The sequence below is a fragment of the Scyliorhinus canicula genome, chromosome 9 (genome assembly GCF_902713615.1).
Source record: "Scyliorhinus canicula chromosome 9, sScyCan1.1, whole genome shotgun sequence".
In the NCBI taxonomy this organism is placed as follows: domain Eukaryota; kingdom Metazoa; phylum Chordata; class Chondrichthyes; order Carcharhiniformes; family Scyliorhinidae; genus Scyliorhinus; species Scyliorhinus canicula.
This window is the reverse complement of record NC_052154.1, coordinates 24,556,834-24,581,410: the sequence shown is the minus strand read 5'-3', so window position 1 is coordinate 24,581,410 and position 24,577 is coordinate 24,556,834. Positions and strand designations below refer to the sequence as shown.

Below are 24,577 nucleotides of genomic sequence, written 5' to 3'. Positions count from 1 at the left end.
TGATTGCAGAGAGACCGAAGTACAGTAAGAACATCTTTACTTCAGAACTTTGAGATTACTCACCAGCCATCACCAGTGAAAATAACTTTGTGATTTGGCACAAAAAATACAATTCACGTTGATCACAATGGTCGACCAAAGTTGCGTTACTCTTCATGGTTATTTTGGAAGTGCCTTAGAATGAGGAAAATTGTGGACTGAAACAACCTTTAGAAAGACAGCTTGACCATGACTAGACCGGGCTGAATTGTTCAGTCAGACTTTAATTCCTACCAGCCCTGAGACCAATTAGAGCTATCACTATTTCAATTGAAATTGATACACTTGGCCCAGTTTTTTATTTATTTATGCAGTTACTGTGGATTGAACCTGGAGCATCCCTAGTCGGTGGCTCTGCCATCCATATATGATGCCTTCACCCTGAGAGGTAACAGGAATCACATGACCCTCTTTAACATTTGGTCAAGTGTATATGTTTAAGGAAAAAGACATGCAGTTGAAACTTTTCATCTTGGACTCATCAGGACTATTCGCAAGAATAGCAAATGTAAAGGGAACAGCAATTTATACTTACTGAGAAGAGAATGCTGTTTGGGTTGGCAAGTGGACTCTGATTGGTACAGGTGATGCTATGGAGAATGCACCAGTTAACCGATGACTGACAGTTGACTGCCAAGCATTGTTTAAATTCAAGCCAAGCAGGTTAACTTTGATTGGCCAAATCCCTGGGGAGTGAACCAGAAAATAGCTATCACCTATTTTGTTTAGTTGTAACGAGTATATACTTTCTGTCTGCAAAGAACAGGCCCTGTATAATAATACATGTAGCTTCTAGCCTCATGGAATTATCCCCATTTTCTTTTCACCCTTGAGTTAAGGGGATTGTCATGAATACCAGCTCGACAGAATAGAACAGATGGGGGTCATTTGCTTGAGATTGAATTCAAAGCAGGACCTCCAGATCAACAGGGCAACTTCACTCATTACTGAAGATTAATTCGGTTAATTGAACATTTGTGACTATCAGGTGACAATTATGACTTTTATGATCATCAAAGAATGGCTGGGGTTGCAGTTTCAACCCCATTCTGTGTTTCCCCAGCATTAGCAGTCATGTCAGTCGCTGTTCGTACAGTTGTAACGTAAGCAGAAGCTGATTGGGTGTAGACCCATTGTGATCAAACGGCAAGATTCTCAGTAATGCGAAGAAACTGGTTTTAGCTTCTAAGAAATAAATCTGTTCCATCATATCCTGCTCAAAGAAATTCTGAAGAAGGTACATTGCAAAATGTGCTGGAACATAATGAAAGTGAAGTATCGACACATCGAATCCATGGTGGCACACTGGTTAGCACTGCTGCCTCACAACGCCAGGGACCCGGGATCAATTCTGGCCTTGGGGGTGACTGTCTGTGTGGAGTTCATACGTTCTCACTATGTCTGCGTGGGTTTCCTCTGGATGCGCCGGTTTCCTCTCACAGTCACAAAGATTTGCGGGTTAGGTGGATTGGCCATGCTAAATTGTAGACGGCGCTTGTAGATGTAATGATGGATCATATTTATTTCCTTGATCAGTGTTTTGCCACCATTCTTTTCAAGCTTGGGGAGTGGGTGCAGTCATTTGAAGGTAACTGCTTGGATGTCAACTGCAGGGGCAGTATGAATTTTCTTACACGAGCAGCTAATGTGGGCAAGAGGTGATTTTTTCCCCCTGCAATGATTCGTTCAACAGGTTCAGGTGACCAGTAGTAATGCCAGCGAGAAAAGCCACATCCAAATCCCGGCTTACATCTTCTAACTCTGGGTATATTTGAGATTTCTTTGCAGGAAACTGCTGGATTTCTGGTAGAAGTGCAAAAAAGCTGTCCAGTACTTTGCTATGGCTCAAGCAGCACACTTCACTGTGCATGACAAGGCCTCCATATTTTGTTTCAATTTGGTCCACAAGTTGCATGAACTGATAGTGATGCAGGGGGTGAGCATGCAGGAAGTTTCAAAAAAACTATCACTTTAGCTTTCAGTCGGTCTCCCTTGTCAAGTTTAGCACAGAGCACTTAGAACGTAGAACATAGAACAGTACAGCAGAACAGTACAGAACAGGCCCTTTGGCCCTCGATGTTGTGCCGAGCATTGTCCGAAACCAAGATCAAGCTATCCCACTCCCTGTCATTCTGGTGTGCTCCATGTGCCTATCCAATAACTGCTTGAAAGTTCCTAAAGTGTCCGACTCCACTATCACAGCAGGCAGTCCATTCCACACCCTAACCACTCTGAGTAAAGAACCTACCTCGGATATTCCTCCTGTATCTCCCATCCTTATAGTTATGCCCCCTTGTAACAGCTACATCCACCCGAGGAAATAGTCTCTGAACGTCCACTGTATCTATCCCCCTCATCATCTTATAAACCTCTATTAAGTTGCCTCTCATCCTCCTCCACTCCAAAGAGAAAAGCCCTAGCTCCCTCAACCTTTCCTCATAAGACCTATCCTGCAAACCAGGCAGCATCCTGGTAAATCTCCTTTGCACCCTTTCCAATGCTTCCACATCCTTCCTATAGTGAGGTGACCAGAACTGCACGCAATACTCCAAATGTGGTCTCACCAGCGTCATGTACAGTTGCAGCATGACCCTGCGGCTCTTAAACTCAAGCCCCCTATTAGTAAACGCTAACACACTATAGGCCTTCTTCACTATAGGCTCTATCCACATGAGCGGCAACCTTCAGAGATCTTAGGAATGAACCCCATGATCTCTCTGTTCCTCCACATTCCTCAGAACCCTGCCGTTGACCCTGTAATCCGTATTCAAATTTTTTCTACCAAAATGAATCACCTCGCACTTATCAGGGTTAAACTCCATCTGCCATTTTTCGGCCCAGCTCTGCATCCTATCAATGTTTCTTTGCAGCCTACAACAGCCCTCCACCTTATCCACTACTCCACCAAGCTTGGTGTCATCAGCAAATTTACTAGCCCATCCTTCAGCCCCCTCCTCCAAGTCATTGATAAAAATCACAAATAGCAGAGAACCCAGCACTGATCCCTGTGGTACACCGCTGGTAATTGGTCACCAGTCTGAAAATTTTCCATCCACCACCCTCTGTCTTCTATGTGATAGCCAGTTACTTATCCAATTGGCCAAATTTCCCTCTATCCCACACCTCCTTACTTTCTTCATGAGCCGACCATGGGGAACCTTATCAAAAGCCTTACTAAAATCCATGTATATGACATCAACTGCTCTACCTTCATCTACACATTTAATTACCTGCTCAAAGAATTCAATCAAATTTGTGATCAAGACTTACCCTTCACAAATCCGTATTGACTACCCCGGATTAAGCTGCATCTTTCCAAATGGTCATAAATCCTATCCTTCAGGACCTTTTCCATTAACTTACCGACCACTTCTTGGTGAAAATGCAATGCACACCAAATATGTTGGGTACACAAGCTTTCAACAAAGCTACAAATGCGAGAGGCGGGATTCTCTGAACCTCCGCGCCAAAATCACGATCGGCACAGGGGCAGAGAATTGGCGTCAACCCCGAAATCTGGTCCGACGCCGCTCCTGCGGTTCTCTGGTCCCCAGAGAATTGCTGTAAATCACGCCTGAGCGGTCTACGTGACGCGGGTAGGGGGCAATTGACAGAGGCCCCCACCCCGCAATTCACCGCTGAAAACTGGCCGAGTTTCTGATGGCATGGTGCTAACCACGCTTTGCCTGTTGGGAAAGGCCTGTGGTGGCTGCGGAGTCAGGCTAACGATCGGGGGTCACCGATCCGCGGGTGCATGCCACCTTGGAGGGGGGGGCCTATATTTTTGGGGCCGGTCCACGGTGTGAGTCCGCCATGACGCACGGGGCCGCCGCCGTGCGCATGCGCGGACTCCCGACCAGATGTGTAGGGCCCCGTATCCACAGCCAGAGCTGCAGGAAGCACTCCGGGGCCCTGCTAGCCCCCTCCAGGTAGGAGAATCACTCTGGGCTTTCTTCAGGAAAATCCAGAGTGAAATGCCCGTGTTTTGATGCTGGAGTGGGGACATAGCCCCATTATTGGAAAATCCCACCCATGGTGTGTTCCTGTCATAGAGGGATACCCGTCTGTTATAACTGATACCTTTCCAAAGGTAATTTGTGGAGCTGGATTCTCTGCACCCCAAAGCCAAAATCACGGCCAGCACGGGGACGGAGAATCCATCTTCCCGCATGGACTACAAACTGGGGGGCTCCCAGGCTGAACATATACCCAATGCCACACATCGGAGATTTAAATGCAAGACTGGGGGGGTGCAGATATAGCCCGCATGAGACCCAAGGGGGTCAAAGCACTAACTCTTCCGTGAGCCCCATTGAGTACAAGCTCCCCCACTGAGGAACGGGGAGCCCAAGGAGAGCGTAATAGACTTTGCAATAAAACTGGTATCTCGTTATCCACTCGCCTCGGACTTGGCTGTGGTCACTAAATCCATAGTGCAGGCGGGCTAAATTTAATTAGAAATCTTTAGAGGTCTAATTTCTTTGACCGTCATCTCACGTTTCAAGTGTTTTCCATTTCTTCGCTCATATTTGTTTCCTTCTTCCTCTTTCCTTTTAGAAAAAGATTTACAAGTACAAGAAGGTACTTAGTAACCCGAGTCGCTGGGAGGTTGTGTTGAAGGAGATTCGGACTCTCGTGGACATGGCACTATTCTCACCACTTCAGGATGATTCCATTCACCAAGCACCACTGGAGATAGTTTCCAAACTTCTCTCAGAGGTATGCACCAAATAAAAGTCAAGCAAGATGATTTTGAAATGGGCCTTTTTTCGGCACATGTCATTCCAATTCAAATTAAGCTGTTTCCTGGCGCCCATCTTAGAACGTATTGATTTTGCTGAAAGTTTTGAAATGCAATGGAAAGTGGACTATCTTATTAACTCTTGATTGACATTAAAGGACCACAATTTGGTGTTGTCCAGAATCTAAAGCCGGTTAAGTTAAATAAAAAAAATTTTTGTTGGCTATAGCCAATGTTATTTTTAAAATATAAATGTTATAATAATTCAGCTATTACTCTTTTTTTGAAAAATTTCATTTTCCTCTTTCATACCCTTCCAGAACCTCAAACTAACTACCCAGGAGCATGAAAATATTATTGTGGTAAGTGTGTATATGAGTGGTGTTCAGTGCATTATGCAGATGAAGCATAGGACCTGCAGTACTCTCTAATGAGGCTGCAGGTTTGGGGCAAATTTTACAAGTTAGCACTCGCAGCAAGATTCCTCACTTGATAAAAAGATTAACCATCTCGACAGGGAGATCAATGCAGCCATTGCTCAGCACTTGCCAAGTGTCTGCTTATTATTTTAGTGATAAGGACGCTGATTGATATCACTGACCTCAACACCCTTTACCAATCCTCTCTCCCATCTGAAGTTTCGTGCCTGGATCACTGACCTATAGAATTTGTTCCTTTCTCCCGGCCTTTACTACAATAGTAACCTTTTGGCCAGTAGTCAACAGAGAAAAAGTGCAAATATTTAATATAGTAATTACAGCCAAATAGATGAAAATAAACTGCGTGTGTGGCTCTTTCAGAGCAGCGTGAGAAAGTGGGAGCCTCAAGTTAATGTTGACCAGTTTGACCTTTTGAAAGATTCAGTGTACATGTCATATCCCTTCATTGTATTCACTTATCATCACATACGTCATGATAACCAGTGCAGACGTTGAATGTCCAGTTAATCCTAATTGTTTCTCCACATTCAGAGGTTCTGTCAATGTTCCAATACTTTGGCAAAATGAAACATTGTCCAGGGACAGCTGTTCTTGCTGTATCTATCTGGAGCAGCATTTTTCAGAGATATTACTGTCTATAGAACACAAGTCAAAACTCAAAGTATTTTTAAAGCACCACATTATGCCATTATTGGTCACTGCAAAGGAGGCCACAATGTTCATCTAGCTGCATCCAACAATAGTTTTATGTTTTCCTCAGTGCCTTTAATGTAAAAAACATTCGCAAAGTGTAAGCAGACAAGAATCGACCCAAAGCAAAACAAAAAGCAATTATAAGAAGAGTGACTAAATACTTGGTTAAGATTTGAAGAAGACCCTTTAAAGGAGGGAGAGGGAGAGTTCAAGGAGGAACATGTGCTGTACTGATCTATGGAGCCTACCTGGCCTCCAGTAACTGGTCAAAGGTGGGGCGGGAGAGGGACAATGTGTTGCATTGGAGTTGAAGGAAAGTTTTCTGAGTTGCAGAGCTACAGTGTTATAGAACCATTACAACATTCGGGAGCAGGGAGGCCATGGAGGCGTTTGAACAGAAGGATGAGAATTATAAATTTTAGGCATTGGTGAACCGGGAACTAATGTAGGCCAGTGACCATAGGGGTAGTGGGGAGCAGACTAGTATGTGATTAGCAGAGCTTTCAATGAGTTCACATTTATGATAGGTGCAAGATTGAATACCAGCCAGGAGCACACTGGAATAGTTGAGTAAGGAGATAACAAAGGCAGTGGTGAGGATTTCAGTAGCAGATGTGCTGACGCAGGGGTGGAAAGTGGATATGGTTTGGAGGTGGAAATAGGCAGTTTGTGAAGGAGAGTGTATCATTTCAGAAGCTCAACTTGGGGTCAACAGGATTCCATTGATACAAGTAGTCTGGTGCAGTCTGCGACAGTAACTGGGGAGGAGATAGAATTGGTAGTGAGGGACAGAGTTGATTGACGGGGACGAAGACAAATTGCTTTAATCTTCTCAATGATTATTTGGAGCAAATTGTGGTTCAATCTGGACCCAGTGTAAAAAAAAAGAACAAGATATCATTACTGAGGCAGTGGGGTATTAAGAGAGTCGTGAGGCAGTAATTATATTTTGAATGGTGTTCACATCTTTTGCTAATTACTTTCACTCCTATAACAGGTGCAGACTTCTGCAGCAAAGTTACAAAGCTGTTTATGGGACACTGCTGTTACTTAATGGCTGCTGCATTTGCCTGCATAACAGTCACTGCCCTTCAAAAGTAACTCTGCATGAAGTGCTTTGAGATGTTTCAACATGATGTCTCAGTATAAATACAAGGATTATTTATTACAATGCAGGCATGTAGACAGCGTCACTGGATAACTGCAATGTGAGCAACCCAACTGGAATATTTGCCCTGTTCATCTCCACATTCTTGGATAAATTTATCTCCCATACCTGGCTGTTCATGATGCCTAACATAATTGGGTTACATTCAGGAGAGTCAGCTGCCACTGAATCTATTTGAGCCAGGCGGGTCCTACAGTACTTCAGAGTAGAGCTGATGATCAATCAGCTAGCATGGTTCACTTCTGATCGGGGCCCCGATGAAGAGCCCTGTTGGAGACACGAAACGTTAACTCGTTTGAGTCTCTCTCCACAGACCTCCTGAGTCTCTCCAGCATTTTCTGTTCTTGTTATCGTCTGGTTCACTTGTTTGTTTTTGTATCTTCCCCACGCACAGGTTTCCCTTCGGGGAACACGGGGGAAGTGTTGCAAGGATTAGCAGAATAATTGTCAACCTGTTTGAACTGCTTCATGTTTGGGCTAGCGAGACCTGCCTTGGGACTCGAACCTGGAGCTCCCGGTTCAGAGGCAGGGGAACTACCAAATGAGGCACAAGACCTCCTGCCTGGTTTACTAATGAACATTGGTGGGGAAGGCCTATTACTAGGAGCTCGCCTTTGTCCCACCCAGCCCTTCGGCAGAAGGAAGATCTCAGGGAGGAATTGCCAGTGATCTACTTTGATGACTTTGCTGCAGAGTTCAACTTATTGTGGGGGTAATACTGGGATATAAAGCTGGAAAAGAATGTTTGTGGACCATCACTGTAACCTTTGTTACCAGAAGGGAGCCCGTTGAGGATCATTACAAGATAATAAATCTAAGTGCATCACAAGAGAGAGTTGGTGAGGGAATGACATTGAACAGAAAGTGCTTTCCTTCAAACTTTCCTTTGGAAACCATTCACAAACCTATTTTGAAGAAGGATAAGTTGATTTGCCAAAAGCGGGAATGTGGAATAATTTGAATTGTTGTCTTTCTGTCCTTCAGGCAATCGCACCGTTGCTAGAAAACAACCACCCTCCTCCTGATCTCTGCGAGTTTTTCTGCAAGGTACATATCTCTTGTCATTCTTTATGTATGCTCGTGCTTGCTGGGAGGAAGGCTAGAACAGTTCTGTGCAACACAGTTCAATTCAAATTTACATTTGCTGCCAATCACTTGGAACCAAGCCGCATAATATACTTTGTACAGGTGCAGCTGCCAATTAAGGTAAATCATATGGAAATATCCACCATTTCGCGAGTGTGACTGATCTTTGTTATTAATCAAGTGCTATCTGAAGGATTCTCTTTAAATCAGATTAATGATTTAGGCCCCGGTATGGAGAAACCAGAGGATCTGGGGTTGTTCTCTGTCGAGCAGAGAAAGGAAAAGGAAGGTTTAATTGAGATTGTTCAAAATTATGCAGGGTTTTCAGAGGAGGTGGATCAGTAAACAAAGGACACAGATTTAAAATAATTGGCAAAGGCGCCAGAGCTAAGATGAGGAGAATTTTGTTTCAATACGACCAGTTCTTCTAATCGGATAAAATAAGCAGATTCAATAGTAACTTTCAAAAGCGAATTGAATATCTACGTGTGAAGGAAGTCTTTGCAGCGGAATAGGACAGATTGGGTTGCTTTACAATGAGCCAGCAGCGGAACGATAGACAAATTAGCTTTCCTTTTTGATGGTGATTCTCTGATCATATGCCCCATGTAGTGGAAGTTTCAAACTGTTTTATTTTGCAGCACTGCAGAGAGAGGCCTCGATCGATGGTCGTCATCGAAGTGTTCACGCCTGTGGTTCAGAGAATCCTCAAACACAATATGGTACGTTTGTATTTAATCTATATCATCGACACCCATGTGTTTTCCGGAGCTAAAACTATCTGCCCTGACAGCGAAATGTTAGGATTCCTCTTTAATATGAACTGTCCACACAATAGATGCGTTTCAATGCATCATGTGCTCTGATAGCAGCTGGAAGAGAACACGTATCATTCGCGCTTCTAATTTACCACAGAACAAGTTGCTCAAATTTGGTAGAAACGGATTGCCGAAGGCTTGTGGCTCGAAGATAGTGGCCTCTGGCTGCAGCACAACTATTTATATTGCGCGCATCGTATCGCGACCTTATGGGAGTTAACAGCTGCCTTCGCATTCCTCATCCAGCTGGGACTGATGAGATGAGGAAGACCAATCGTGAGCCACCATGTGAAGTTGGCTGGCAGCTGTTGTGGAGAGTGCAGCTACCGTGACTGGGGGTGCAAGAGGGAGGCGAAGAGAAAGAGACTGCGCTGATTCTCTTATGTCACAGCGTGCTCACTGGCAGCAGGCTGCCTGAGGTTCTGCTGCAGACACTTGTAAGCAGGCATCCCATTTGTTAGTGATATTGATCGTAGACCTGATGTAACATGGGAGGCCCCCCCCCCCCCCCCCCCCCCCCCCAACCAATCCCCTCGCCTCCTTTGCGCTGTTCAGTCATGGACATAGTAGGCATCCTAGTCGAATCTGGGGGAAAAGAGGAATGCCGTGGTAAAATTCAAGGTTAATCACCTACCCAACTTCTCAATTGGGCGGGTCGGCATTAGTGCCCCAATGGCGGTCCCAGCAAAAATCCGTGGAGATGCAAAAGTGTTTGGGAGCTGGCCCAGTGCATCTCTTGGCAAATTTCCCCAGCAGCCTAGCTTCCAGCCCTGCCTCCAAGCAGCTGAGAGAATTCTGACCCAAGGGTCGAGCATTATTGACGTGGCACTGGAACCACATATGGGTCAGATTGGATAAAGATGACACGTTTCCTTCCCTAAATAACTTGAATGAACTGTTTAGGATTTTATACCAATTCCAACAGTTTCATGGTCATTTATGGAAGGCTCGTGTCACTAGGCGGGTCTTAGCGTGAATTTATGTAGCCTCTCACCAATTTAGGAAAACCTTAAAAGTGACTTGGGCAATTTACTTGCGCACTTGTAAATTTTGCTGAAGCCAGACCTGCTGTGCAATCCTATAAGGATTCGATTCCTAGTAAATTTTTGCTTCATAATTTATGTTTGTCACGAAGGGCATAGTTTACTTTGCGTAGTTCAAGGCATTCTTTCAATTTTAATTTGATGTTCTGGCTGAACTTGGACACTATGTGATGCTGTAAGGTTGGACATGCCTCCATCAGCCTAACTTAGATACACTGAGTCATAACATAAGTGCAAAACAAAAATGCAATGGTTTGGGACACTCCCAAAGGAGAAGGAGAGAAAGAGAGCCGGTTCACATGCAGCACTCAAAAATTGCAACAATATGCAAAGTTAAATAGAAAAACATCATGTATACAACAATAGTCAAACTGAGGACATTGGGAAAATTGGAATCAAAAGCAGAAACTTTGTTCTTGTTTCATGCCAAAGAAATAAATTCTGTTCTCCAAGTTTTATGTTCATATGCAGGATAATGTCGTCAGTGAAAGGGGAATCATGCAGGCGCAGCCTGGGACACTGTAAATAATTAACTATGACAGAAGGAATCAATGTGTTGCAATTGTAACTACACCGATCCATATTTGGAGCTGCAGTGAATGAGTGGGTTGAGACGGACACCCGGGTAGCTGCTTAGAAGGAAGAGGACAGTTGGTGCCCAAGGCATTCCACCATTTCCTCACCTCATGCCGAGGCCTGCTGTCGACTAATAGATGGCGATTGACTGCCATGGTTGGTCAACAACTCTGCATTATCGTTATATCATGCAACCATCAGAATGGGAGGAGGCAGACCAGCTGGACCTTGGACTTTGTTTTGTCTGACAGCAGCTGCTCCTTTGCTCAAACATAGCAACAACGTGCTGTGCCCAACAATAACTGTAAAAAAGGAAGCACTGTCAGAATGGGATTCTCGTGGCTATATAAAAAAAAGTTTAATAGTTATATATGTTTATTATTTCAAATTTGATTATGGCATAAACGATAGTAAAATGGACACTTTAAAAACCTTGCTCATCATTGTCAAACAAGGGTAACAATGCTGGCGACGAAGTCAGTATCTTGATTTGTGGAATATACGGAGGTGGACAAGACAGATTAAAGTCATGCTAAAGGGGCCAAGGATTACATTTCCCAATTTTCTTTTCTGCTGTTATTGGCAGTGTAGCACAGCCGTTGGTTCATAGCTTGGCAACGACCAGAGTAAAATATACCCTGATGGAATTGCAGTTTCATTTTCCTTGGCATTGAAAAGAAGGAATGTTTATTGAAATGGAAGAGTTTCATTTGCTCTTTCCTGCATAATTGGATATAGCTTGACCGCAGCGTATTAAATTGTAGGATTAGGGAATCCTGATGTTAACTGTGGGTCGAACATCTCAAAATGGATTTACTATTAAAGTTAGTGTGTTTTATGGGTGCGATTTTGTGTTTCTTTGCACGAGTTGCATTAATTAACGTAGAACAATACTGTTTCAAGAGGCCATGTAAAACCAGGATCATGTGTAACTTAAATCTTGGAACAAACAACTCTAGTAAGGAAACCATTAATAATTTGGCCCTATTGTTGACAGTGTCAAGGGAAGGCGCCAAAAGAATGAGTGCTTGTCAGAGAATGGATTTGAGTTCTAATGCTGGGCAGTGCAGTGGATTCTTTATTAATTATCTAGCCAATGTTGTGCTTGATGTAAAATCATTGATGTTCAAACTTTTTATGAAGGAGGGTAATATTTCATTTCCAGCCTTGAACAGCTCAAAGATGTGTGTAAAAAATGGGTATCTATTCATGTTAATTTGGAAGGTTTCATTACATTTCAGTTGGGATAAATGCAGTACAGACACTAAAGCAACTCGTATAGGTTTCCCAATATGACTAAGGAATGGTTAATGAGAAAGTGGATCTAATTAAAAGGCGGATGTCACTATCATGCCATTTTGTCTCTATTCCGCCGAACTGATACTGTACTTCTGAATGTCAAAAAATGAATTTTCAGGGCAGCACGTGGCGCAGTGGATAGCACTGGGACTGCAGTGCTGAGGACCCGGGTTCGAATCCCAGCCCTGGGTCACTGTCCGTGTGGAATTTGTACATTCTCCCCATGTCTGCGTGGGTTTTACCCCCATAACCAAAAGATGTGCAGGTTAGGTTGATTGGCCACGCTAAATTGCCCCCTTAATTAGGAAAAAAAATAATTGGGTATAGAAAAAATGAATTTTCTATCGTGAGCTCCACCGGACTGGTGGCAAAATGGGTAGCAGAGGTTTAGCAGCTGTAAAAAATGCCATGTAAAGTATTGCAATTCACATTGAATTCCCACATTAGAAGATGGGTATAGTAGCATCAATTTTGCCACGTTATTTGCCTTCAAAGTTCTGGAATTTAGGAACACTGACAGTGCTGTTCTTTTTCAGTAGTGTTTGCAATATTTGTGGGAATTATGATATTTGTTGAGTCTCTTTTCTCAGTGGGTTTATACAAGAAAAAACATTTTCCTTTGTTTAAAGAAAGTAAATTCAGCAAATATTTCTGACTGTCCGAAGACTAAAGTTCATGTCAGCTGAAGTGTGAGTCCATTTGAATAGGTTTGTATGATTAAGTATAGTACTACAGTGATAACTTTAAAGTATTGATGTGAATTCAGGGACGTGATACGACATCCTGTAGCCAGGAAAGTGCCAGCGCCTGAGGCTAGAAGCCATGGCATATATCCAGCAATACACTCGGACCCCAAACTTTGTTTGATGCCATTGCAACAATGGTCAGAATTGCTAAAATGGTAGTGTAATAGTTATGTTACTGGGCTAGTAATCTAGGTTTAGTCATGGCTATGTTTCTGGACTAATAATCTAATTATGCTAATGGTAATAGTTATGTTACTGGGCCAGTAATGTAGGTTTCCTAATAGTTATGTTACTGGACTAGTAATCTAATTATGGTAATGGTAATAGTTATGTTACTGGACTAGTTATCCAGCAGTTTGGACTTATGATCTGGAGATTTGAGTTCTGTCACCATGGCAGCTGGGGGATTTGAATTCAGTTAATTAATTCAATAAAAATGGAATAAAAAGCTAGCACTGGTAATGGCAGCAGTAAAAAAGACCAGATTAGGGTGGCATGTGGCGCAGTGGATAGCACTGGAACTGTGGCGCTGAGGACCCGGGGTTGAATCCCAGCCGCTGGGTCACTGTCCGTGTGGAGTTTGCACATTCTCCCCGTGTCTGCGTGGGTTTCACCCCCACAACCCAAAGATGTGCAGGTTAGGTGGATTGGCCACAGTAAATTGCCCCTTAATTGGAAAAAAATAATAATTGGGTACTCTAAATTTATTAAAAAGCAAGATCAGATTGTCATTAACAGGTATGATAACGTGATTTAAGAAATGAAATCTGCCATCCTCACCCAGCCTGGCCTACATATGACTCTGCATGCCCAGCAATGTGCTGACTCTGAACAGGCCTAGTCAGACACTCAGTTTAGGGGTGGGCAACAAATGCTGGCCTTACCAGTGATGTCCACATCGTGTGAATGAATTTTTAAAAAAAAGTACAATGTATATGTGTGCAAATTTCCAGTAAAATACATTTGGACAATCGCAAATGTTAAATCTTGTGTGATCCAGCGCAGTCAGGCAGTCAATGAGACATCATCATTTTCATTTTCCTTTCAGTTAGAATGCATTTGAGAGTGGTGTCCTGGTGAATTTTTATTAATCCAGCTGAAAACAGGTTTATCACCAGTGTACATTTCCACTTTGTACGCAGAGAGAATTCACTTGACAAGCTGTTGTTTAGTGTGAAGGACATGAGAATAGGAGCAGGAATAAACTATGCAAGCCAGCACCACCATCCAGTTAGATCCTGACTGGTCTTCCACCTCAACTCCGCACTCCTGCCTGACCTATTGATCTCAGCTTTGAATACGCTCAACAAATATGCTCTTTATGTTTAGTAAAACACTAGAATCCACACAGGAATCCATAAACGTCAACACTGGCTTTTCTGAGGCGGACAGCATATACTTCTAAAATAGATTTGAATCAGATAAAACTGTGGTTTGGCTTGGGACACAAGCTCCTCTTTATTTATTTTTCTGGGTTGGGGTAGGAGGACAGAGGAATTCAAAGGCATCATGCCAACTTGTATAAGGCCACTCCTTTTTCTTCAGAATCAGCTATTGAGTAACAGGAGTTTTTTTTTAGTAACGCAAATAGGAAATTGCATATTGCTCCAAAAATGATTAGATTGGTTAATCGGTCACCACGGTCAAAATGTACGAGCCCTTAAACAATGTGACCAACAATGATTGGTGCTTGTTTTTGCTGTACTTTAATCTTTTGTCTCCACAAATTCTGTTGCTTTATTTCCTCCCCCCCCCCCCCCCCCCCCCCCCCCGGCAAATCTCCAGTGCTGTGTACTCTTGTTCTTGATTAAGATTAGAAAGTAATCCATCTCCTTTGATCTTAACCATGTCTCTGAAAGCAGCTTGAATCCTGTTTTTATGATTCATTTTCTCTTCCTCTTTAAGGAGGAGATAGTTCCTTTCCACTTGTCCTAACAAACATTAACTTGTGGAATAATCAGAGAGCGGAATCTTCCTGGTCCTTTGGAGGGAGAGGGATGGTGGGGAAGTATCGCAAAACCCCATCAGGACAAGTCCCCGATGCTGTTCTGCCTCTGAGCAATTTCTCCAGGGGTGGCCTGGCATGAGAATTCACTTCACGGAGTTTGTAACCAATCACTCCAATTAGGGCCCCAGTCAAGGACCATTATCCCAGGCCGATGGAACTTCCCTGATGTTGGATGGGGCCCACTCTTGAGTTTGGAGCTTGACAACTACTTGATGGTGGGTTCCAGACAGCATGTCGGAGGGCTACCAGACCCTCCTGCCAAACCACCAGTGACAAAGCCGCAAGGTCAAAATAGCCATAGCCACAATCATTTGACCGTCATTTTTTAAACATGCTCATCAGCCACCCAATATTGCCTCCATTTTGAGGTGCCCTCGTGTTCAACAACCTCCTTCAGCAATGTAAATTCATCTTGGGGGGGGGGGGGGGGGGGGGGGGGGGGGGGGGGTTAGCGGCTGTTCGCTGCTGCAGACCCTCTCATTCTGCCTACCGCGTCACGGTCCTGCCCGTTGGCCTTAATTGAATGGCAAATGCAGAAGCAGCCTGATAATTGGCTGCTTCTGGTAAGATTGCCGGGCATGCAAACAGCAGATGCCTCTTGGGCAGGGCTGCAAAAATGTCCTGAACCTCTACTATTTTTTTCTGTGTCAGAATATTCCACCTGCAGTTATTTTTTTAAAATTTTTTATTTTTTTTAAATTTTAGATTAACCAATTATTTTTTCCAATTAAGGGGCAATTTAGCGTGGCCAATCCACCTACTCTGCACATCTTTGGGTTGTGGGGGCGAAACCCACGCAAACACGGGGAGAATGTGCAAACTCCACACGGACAGTGACCCAGAGCCGGGATCGAACCTGGGACCTCAGCGCCGTGAGGCAGCTGTGCTAACCACTAGGCCACCGTGCTGCCCCCACCTGCAGTTATGAACGTACATCCTAAAATGAGCACAGTCTGTTGGAGCCCTATATGCAGTTTCGTACAACTTAACCTCCCTTAAATGGGTTCATAGTTAATGATGCAACTACATATGGGACTTGTTTTTCCTGCAGCTAGTTCTATCTCTACTTCTGTTCATCCAACACAGCCTTTGCACATGTAGGACTAAACTTATATGAATAAATTATGAATGGGTATGATCATTGTTTGGATCTTGCCTATTGGTTTCAGACATCGGGTTATCATACGTCCGTAATTTTCATTCGTTAACACTGATGGCCTTTCAATGTTTTACAATTTGTGCATGCAAGTGATCAAAGTACTCCTTGTGTGTTGTCATATTTTCATCGAGTCAACATTGCATGAGCTTATGGATTTCAAAGTCAAGTAAAGAAGGAGCCAACCACATTGCAGATGTAGAGAAGCTGTGAAGTCACGTATCATTATAATTTGGTCATGCTTGTGGTCCTCAAGCAAAAGCACTCGTGTGGGAACTGATACATTTGATATTCTCACTTCCACTAAAAAAATGTGATTTTGATGTGTAAGGCCTGTATAGGAAGGTTAACTTACACAAGTGTCAAGAACACTTTTATTTTGCAAAGTCTTGTGAAGTTGATAGGCAATCTCCTCACATTTTACAAAGAATGGCCTTGTATGTATAGGCACTTTACTGTCACTGCCACATTTGCAATAATCCTACCTTGAGTTCAAAGACTATTGACAAATACTTGGTTTGGCCTAACACTGGTCACGTTGAGTTCAGACATTCATGCGTTCAATCTCTAATATTATTGAGATGATCAGGCATTAACTTTGGGGGTTTGCCTTGAAAAATATCAGCATTTTTGAATTTAATAATCCATCCCCACAAAGAATGGAGGTTTTTAGGCGTCTGAGTGTTGTGAACGCTGCCTGGGCTAAAAGCCTTTATGACACCAATATGGTAAGAATTGACTAACAAAGGGGCAATACGGTGGCATAGTGGTTAGCATTGCTGCCTTACGACGCCAAGGTCCCAGGTTCGATCCCGGCTCTGGGTCACTGTCCATGTGGAGTTTGCACATTCTCCCCGTGTTTGCGTGGGTTTCGCCCCCACAACCCAAAGATGTGCAGGCTAGGTGGATTGGCCATGCTCAATTGCCCCTTAATTGGAAAAATGAATTGGGTACTCTAAATTTATCTATAAAAATTGACTAGCACAAGTGCAGTGCTCCAAGAACGGTGGCACTGTGGTTAACACTGCTGCCTCATAACTCCAGGTCCTGGGTTCAATTCCAGCATCCGGTGACTGTTTGGAGTTTGCACTTCCTCCCCGTGTCTGCGTGGGTTTCCTCTGGGTGCTCCGGTTTCCTCACACAGCCCAAAGATGTGCAGGTTAGGTGGATTGGCCATGCTAACTTGGCCCTAAGTGTCCAAAAGGTTAGGTGGGGTTACAGGGTTGATAGTCTCCACAGTAGACACCCAATGCCCCTCAGCCACTGGTAAAATTGCACTAGTGTCGGGCAGGCAAGTGGATTTTGGAAGACTGGCCGCTGGATTTAACATGTCCCCCTGCCTTAAAACCTGCCAGCAGGGAAGCGTAAAATCCAGCCTGCTCTTTCTTCACACGGGTTAATTTAGCTTGTACCTTGACACTAAAGGGGAGCAGGGGAGGGTGTAGGTACTCAGTCAAAGCATCAATGCCCATCATATTTTAATTGAAGATGCTCTTACAAACCTAGATAGGATCAACACACTCTGTTTTCCTGGTGCTAATTAAACGCCATATGAATTCATCATTAGAAAACTCACCTTAAAGTTTTGTTGAAGGAAACACTTACAAACTCCTCCTCAAACCTGGTTATCACAGAATAATAGCATTTACAGTGCAGAAGGAGGTCATTTGACCCATTGAGTCAGCACCGGTCCTTGGAAAGAGCACCTTACCTAAACCCACGCCTGCACCCTATCCCTAGATCTCGCCCTGCCACCACCGAGCAGCGGGAGAGGCCTATGCCAAGTTGCCAGCCAACAGGTTTCCATGAGGGTTTTGGTGTTGGGCAGGGAGGGTGCATAAATCTCCATCATGAGCTCGTGGGTGGGGGTTGGAATGGTGGCGCAGTGGTTAGTACTGCTGCCTACGGCGCTGAGGACCTGCGTTCAATCCGGGCCCCGGGTCACTGTCCGTGTGGAGTTTGCACATTCTCCCTGTGTCTGCGTGGATCTCACCCCCGGAACCCGAAGATGTGCAGGTTAGGTGGATTGGCCAAAGTAAATTGCCCCTGTTCGTAATGTTCGTATGGACCTTGGGCAGCCTTTCTGACATGAACAAGGTAAGAATTGACTAACACACGTGCAGTGCTCTAAGAACCAGGTTTGGGGAGGAGTTTGTAACCTTCAGTACTCCGTTCAACAAAACTTCAATTCCCTCGCCGCCATTTGGTCCTCTGGGTGATTGAACTCACTGTCAACAGGAGATAGAAATCAGGCCCTTTTGAGACAAGATTACAGCTGTTGCGAAAAGATCATAGCTGGCAGAGATCCCACTGACTGAAAGGTTTAAATTTGAAACATGGGTATTTCACCAAAGTTCAAAGCTCCAAATCCTCAGTACAACAGACGACTAGTGTAGCTCCTTTTTGTAATAAGTAGGTCTAGATCAGCCATAGTGTGAACTGGTAATCCCAGGTACGACTGAGTCCATTTATCTCTGCAGTGTTGATCCTAGTTTGAAAAGAGCTTCAGGGTTTGCATTGTTTAATCCAAGCTTAATTGGAGCTTAGGTTTCCCAATCAAAGCCAACTTCTATTTGGCAGCGATATTCATGAGCGGCAGAAGCGGCTTGTGTTGAATTTACGTATCTAGGCTACTAGCATGAGTGTAATGTGCAAACAAAATGCCATCAAAATGAGGTGTCAGTTAATAGAACAAATTTCTTTTATTCCTATTGTGAGCATTGATTTAGCATGGAGCTCACATTCTCCTAATCTGTTAATTTGTAATACATAAACGGATTTAAGATGAGACAATGATATGCACACTTGTTTAAGGTCTCACTGGATAAATCCTTTGATTTAAACCCTAATGATCTACAAAAATCGGAAATGAATGCAATTCATCTTGAAGTCCCTCGTACTTTGTCTGGGTTCTTCCTGTAGTTGAAAGTAAAGTCTACCAGAGGCTGTGCTTTCACCCGTATCACCTTTATTTGTGTTTTATGATTGACAGAACTGAGGCGATATATTTCCCTAAAACAGAATTGGGTGAATTCTTAAACGAAAGAGAAAATGCTGGAAAATCTCAGCAGGTCTGGCAGCATCTGTAGGGAGAGAAAAGAGCTAACGTTTCGAGTCCAATGACTCTTTCTCAAAGCTAACAGACAGAGAAAGTGGGTGAATTCTTTATCTATTTACCCCACCATTTTTCAATGGCCGATGACACACTATGCATTTAACCATATTGAAACTTATTAACAGACAGTGACAGATTTTGTGTTCACTGAAGATGGAATTTTAATTTAAGCCACAGGCTGTCTGTGGATATTGGGGGTAATGGGAATCCATGTTGTAGTAGCAGGAACCTAGCAGGTTCCTTTGCTATGGCAAGAAGATGCTTGCTGGAGTTACAATTTTACTGACGAGTATCTGTTATGTTAAAAACATCTGTCTTCAGTTGAGTTGGAAGGCAATGACAAATTTCAGGTTTTTTTCATTTTGTCTGTAATTATATTCTGTGAGTGACAGTATATATGGCCACACAGTTGAAGGGCTATGCGAGTTCCTGCTTAGCATTTTAAAATGAAATAGCATTTTAAAATGAAAGATTGCCAGAAGGTTTTGTCCGACTGTTTACTCGAAGATTTTTAGCTTCGGAAAAATTGGCAAAGAGCAGCTTCTTTCAACAAGAGACTGAAAGGATGTAGATGCTTTTGTCTCAATCTCTTCTATGAATTTTCTGTGATTTTTAACACGAGAATTAACTCTAATTATTTCAAAATAATTTAGTATAGGGTTTGTTGATTCAGAGACCAAACTTTAAGCACTGTTCAGTGAAACTAAATCTATTTCTTTGAATAATTTGTTCTGATACTTAATAGTTAACTTGGACAATCGTCTGTTTGGCACATTGATTTGATAAATAGCCACCAGTCACTGCAATCAGTAAGAACTTCAGAACCATTAGAGATATAATCATTAAATATTAACAAACTAAGGAGGGTTTTGGCTTAATTTTACTGCAAATATTTTTATAATGAATGCAACTGATTTCCCATGAGTTATATGGCACATTGTTTTATGCTAATTGAAACTTATGCTGGTTAATATATTTTGAACTCTGCTGGGACAGACATTTTGTTTCAATGCATTTGAGCAACATTAAACTCTTAATGGCGTTTTCCCTATATTGCTAGGTACAACCTAAATATCTTTTCAAATGAACTTAATGACAATGGTGCCCTTTCTGCCAAGAGTTTTCATAAAAATCAGCATGTGTATGTGTCTTTACTCTTAGCTCAGCCATACTTTACAATGCAGTTGGTTGGCTTTGACTGTTAAAGCTTGATTTAAAAAAAAAAAAAATTTTATTGGTATTTTCCAGTTTTTACAGTGTAACTGCTCAATCACGTGATATTTACATATAAAGTCACTTGTGAAATACAAAGAGTTTTGCATGTGTTTTTAGTTGTTGTCCTTGTGGGGATCGGGGGGAGCCTTCCTGACCACTTTCCTCCTCCCTTTTCTCCCCTTGATTCGTTCTGTGACTCCCTTGGGTTCCCTCCTTCACCCTCTGCTCCTTTCCATTGTGTGTGCTCTTATTTGTTATAGAACATTGAACATTACAGCGCAGTACAGGCACTTCGGCCCACGATGTTGCACCGTCCTGTGAAACCCTTCTAAAGTCCCTCTACACTATTCCCTTATCGTCCATATGCCTATCCAATGACCATTTGAATGCGTTTAGTGTTGGCGAGTCCACTACTGTTGCAGGCAGGACATTCCACGCCCTTACTACTCTCTGAGTAAAGAACCTACCTCTGACATCTGTCCTATATCTATCTCCCCTCAATTTAAAGCTATGTCCCCTCGTGCTGGACATCACCATCCGAGGAAAAAGGCTCTCGATATCCACTCTATCTAATCCTCTGATCATCTTGTATGCCTCAATTAAGTCCCCTCTTAACCTTCTTCTCTCTAACAAAAACAGCCTCAAGTCCTTCAGCCTTTCCTCATATGATCTTCTCTCCATACCAGGCAACATTCTTGTAAATCTCCTCTGTACCCTTTCCAATGCTTCCACATCCTTCCTATAATGTGGCGACCAGAACTGCACACAATACTCCAAATGCGGCCGCACCAGAGTTTTGTACAACTGCAACATGACCTCATGGCTCCGAAACTCAATTCCTCCTCCCCCCCACTATTCATAGTTGGTATTGGCCTTGGAACAGGCTGATGAATGCCACCCCCCCTCCCACCTGCTTTGTGAAAGCCCTCATCCAACCCTCGATGGCGTACTTCATCTTCTCCAGGTGAAGAAATTCCGACAGGTCAGCCCAGTCTGCAGCTGTGGGTGGTGCTGCCGATCGCCAGACAAGCAGGATTCTACGGTGGGCGATTAGGGCAGCAAAAACCAGGGTGTCGGGCCTCTTCCCCATATGTAGTTCTGGCTGGCCTGATACCCTGAAGACTGCCACTCTCACACAGAGCTCCATCCTCACCCCCACAACCGTGGACATCGCCTCGGAGAAGGCTGTCCAGAACCCAACAAGTCTGAGTCAGGCCCAGAATATGTGGGTGTGGTTGGCTGGGCCTCCCTGGCACTGTTCGCATTTATGCTCCACCTCCGGGAAGAACCTGTTCATCTGGGTTCTGTGCACCACTTTGAACTGCATGAGGCTTAGCCTAGCACACGAGGAGGTGGAGTTGGCACTGCTCAGTGCTTCACTCCAGGGTCCCTAACCCACTTCTGTTCCCAGTTCATCCTCCCATTTTCATCTGGCTCCGTCCAGTGGTATTTTTACCCTATCCAGTAACCGTCCATAGATGTTTCTACAGTTCCCCCTCCCCTCCTGACTGTCCATGTTTATTAGTTCCTCAGTAATGTGTCTCTGGGGCCCTGGCGTATCTTGCCGTCTCCTTGTGGAGAAAGTGTTTAATTTGAAGGTGGCAAAGTCCCTGTCCTGTCGGTAGTTCCAGGTCTTCCGTCAGTTTGCCCAAGGTCATGGGTCTGTCCCTTATGTAAAAGACCCTGACTGCTAACGTCCACCCTGCCCTCTCTCCATTTTTAAAGATGGCGTCGAGCATGGCTGGAGGGAATTTGTCGTTGCCACAGATGGGCGCCATGGGGACATTTCGGTTTGGCTGACGTGTTTCCTCATTTGGTTCCATGTTTTCAATGGAACACTGGGCAGGATGTGTAATTCGTCAAGGGGGAGGGGGGGAGTGAGCGCTGCCATGGGGAGGGCCCGAAGAGCCATTCCCTTGCAGGAGGACTCCTCCATCTTCCCCCCCCCCCCCCACGATTCCATGCTGGGGTCTAGTAACCATCCCTCCACCCTCTCGGCTGTGGCTGCCCAGTGTAGCATTGTAGGTTCAGTTGGGCCAAACCGCCCATATTTGTTCCTCTTTTGCATTGTGAACTTCGGGATCCTTGGGTTCTTACCTTGATTTTCTTTTTGACGGTTTGACACAAATCTTTTCATTGGACTGATATGGAGGCAATTGTGGGGTGTAAAATATTGTTCTTCCAGTTTTGCTCCTCTTGTGCAGAAGAGCAGACATTCTGGGATATGGGTCCTTGGTTGCCTGGCACATGAGTTCACAGGTGGCTGTCCTCAGCCTGTACAATGAACATCACTAGTCTATTTAATTGTGGAAATGTCAGAACCGAATTCAAACCTCTACATATTCAATGTAATGCATGTGCTCACTGGGGCCAATGGGTGGAAATAAGGAGCAGAAACTCTGGAAGAATTTCCTCCTCCTTCTCCAGGTAGCTTTGAACCCAATTAAAACATCCTTATTTCTGACCTGATTGAGACAGCTATATAACATGGGACTTGGAACACACTTATATGGTTTAGTGCTACTCCAGCCAATGCCATTTTCAATGCTGAAGGTGATGAAGAAAAAGATCATTTCTTAAAAGTGGAAGAACCTTTGGCATTAATGCTTTTTTCATCTGCAAAATCTGTTTTTCATTAACACTATAAACATTTTGAAAAATCCGCTTTTTAAAAATAAGTTTAGAGTACCAATTATTTTTTTTCAATTAAGGGGCAATTTGGCGTGAACAATCCATCTAACCAGCACATTGTGGGGGTGAAACCCACGCGGGGAGAATGTGCAAACGCCATACGGACAGTGACCCAGGGCCTGGATTCAAACCCAGGTCCTCAGTGTCGTCTTCCCAGTGCTAATCACTGCCGCCCTAGGTTACTATATGACCTGATGCCAACCTCTATGTACTTTGTATTCTGAGCCTAATTGGTGGACCTGACAGCCCCCCCCCCCCCCCCCAACCTTGCTGCTGGGGAGCCATTGAAATCTCCATTCGCATTAGCGGAACTGGAAAATTCCAACCTTTGTTTCTATCTCTACAGATTCCCCCAGACCTGTTGCCAGAATTATCTGTTAATCTCATTGGCCACTTCTGCTTTACTGATTTGGCACCTCAAATCATGTAAGCATTTTCCTCAGTGTTCTGCTACTTGGGCTGCCATGCAACTCTGCCACAAATTATCTTGTAGTGCCGTTTGGTGGATCTGGGGCTGTGCTTGGAAAAGATGGTTGAGTGACAATGGACGCCAATGAATCAAAACAATGTTGTGTTGTCTGTCCCTCAGGATTTTGGCAAGTGTCCTCGACTGAGACTTTTCACTCAGGAGTACATTCTTGCTTTGAATGAGCTAAATGCTGGAATGGAGGTGGTGAAGAAATTCATTCACAGGTACCTACAATTTTACATTCTTCCAGACTAACTGCTGAAATATGTGCTAAACCATAAATTTAGAAGAATAGGGTTTCATAGTGAAGAAGGTTGCTGCAATATAATTTAGTTCAGGTTAAAATAATCTCTCCTGTTCAAATTAATTGAACACCCAGTTGCATTAATTATTCAATCATTTTTTTATATGAAATTTTCAATTGAATAATTCTAGAAAAACATAACTGCACATTTTAGATATTTTAAAATTTTAAGTGGATAAACTGCTTTTAGCTAAATTTGTTGTTCACATTTTGTGTTACAGTATGCATGGTCCGACTGGGCAGTGTCCCCATCCAAGGGTCCTACCAAACCTTGTAGCTGTCTGCTTAGCTGCCATTTATTCTTGTTATGAAGAGTTTATTAACAGGTTTGTACGAAAGTCGGAAGTTCATTTAAGTCTCCAGACAAAATGGGACTGACTGAATAATGAAGCGGTGTCTCATTAGACTGACTAGGCTGTAACATAGCTTCTGGTCTTCCCCCTTCTTCCATGCAGTAGTAAGCATGCACTTTCCTCAAATTTGAATGACACTTTCATTTTTTTTTTTGTTCAGTTTTTAAAATTTTTTTTAAATTTAGAGTACCCAATTCATTTTTTTCAATTAAGGGGCAATTTAGCGTGGCCAATCCACCTAGACTGCACTTCTTTGGATTGTGGGGGCGAAACCCACGCAAACACGGGGAGAATGTGCAAACTCCACACAGACAGTGACCCAGAGCCGGGATCGAACCTGGGCCCTCAGCGCCATGAGGCTGCAGGGCTAACCCACTGCACCACCGTGCTGCCTTCGAATGACAATTTCATGATACAAATGAATCCATAGCCCCACTTCCCTCCCTAAGGAAGAAAATATATGCCAAATGTCTTTTGATGATCTCTATGCTTTGACGTAGAACACATGCCTTTCAGTCCTCAAGGCTGTGCAACAGACTGTGCATTTGCATCAGATATTCAAAATCCAAAGCTTGTTTCTGCTGGTCAGGTTGGCTGATCCATGGAGGAACATAGTT

At 43.6% G+C, this 24,577-nt stretch overlaps 1 protein-coding gene across 2 annotated transcripts in view; it reads left to right on the top strand.

Annotated features, from left to right (window-relative positions):
• LOC119971159 (c-Maf inducing protein) overlaps positions 1-24,577 on the top strand; it is a 255,235-nt gene that overhangs the window by 171,769 nt on the left and 58,889 nt on the right. For both annotated transcript variants that reach the window (XM_038806355.1, XM_038806354.1), the window contains exons 4-9: positions 4,597-4,758; positions 5,101-5,142; positions 8,066-8,128; positions 8,809-8,889; positions 23,424-23,527; positions 23,829-23,933. In XM_038806355.1, the coding sequence (XP_038662283.1) occupies positions 4,597-4,758; positions 5,101-5,142; positions 8,066-8,128; positions 8,809-8,889; positions 23,424-23,527; positions 23,829-23,933 (557 nt within the window). The remainder of the gene's footprint in view (positions 1-4,596; positions 4,759-5,100; positions 5,143-8,065; positions 8,129-8,808; positions 8,890-23,423; positions 23,528-23,828; positions 23,934-24,577) is intronic.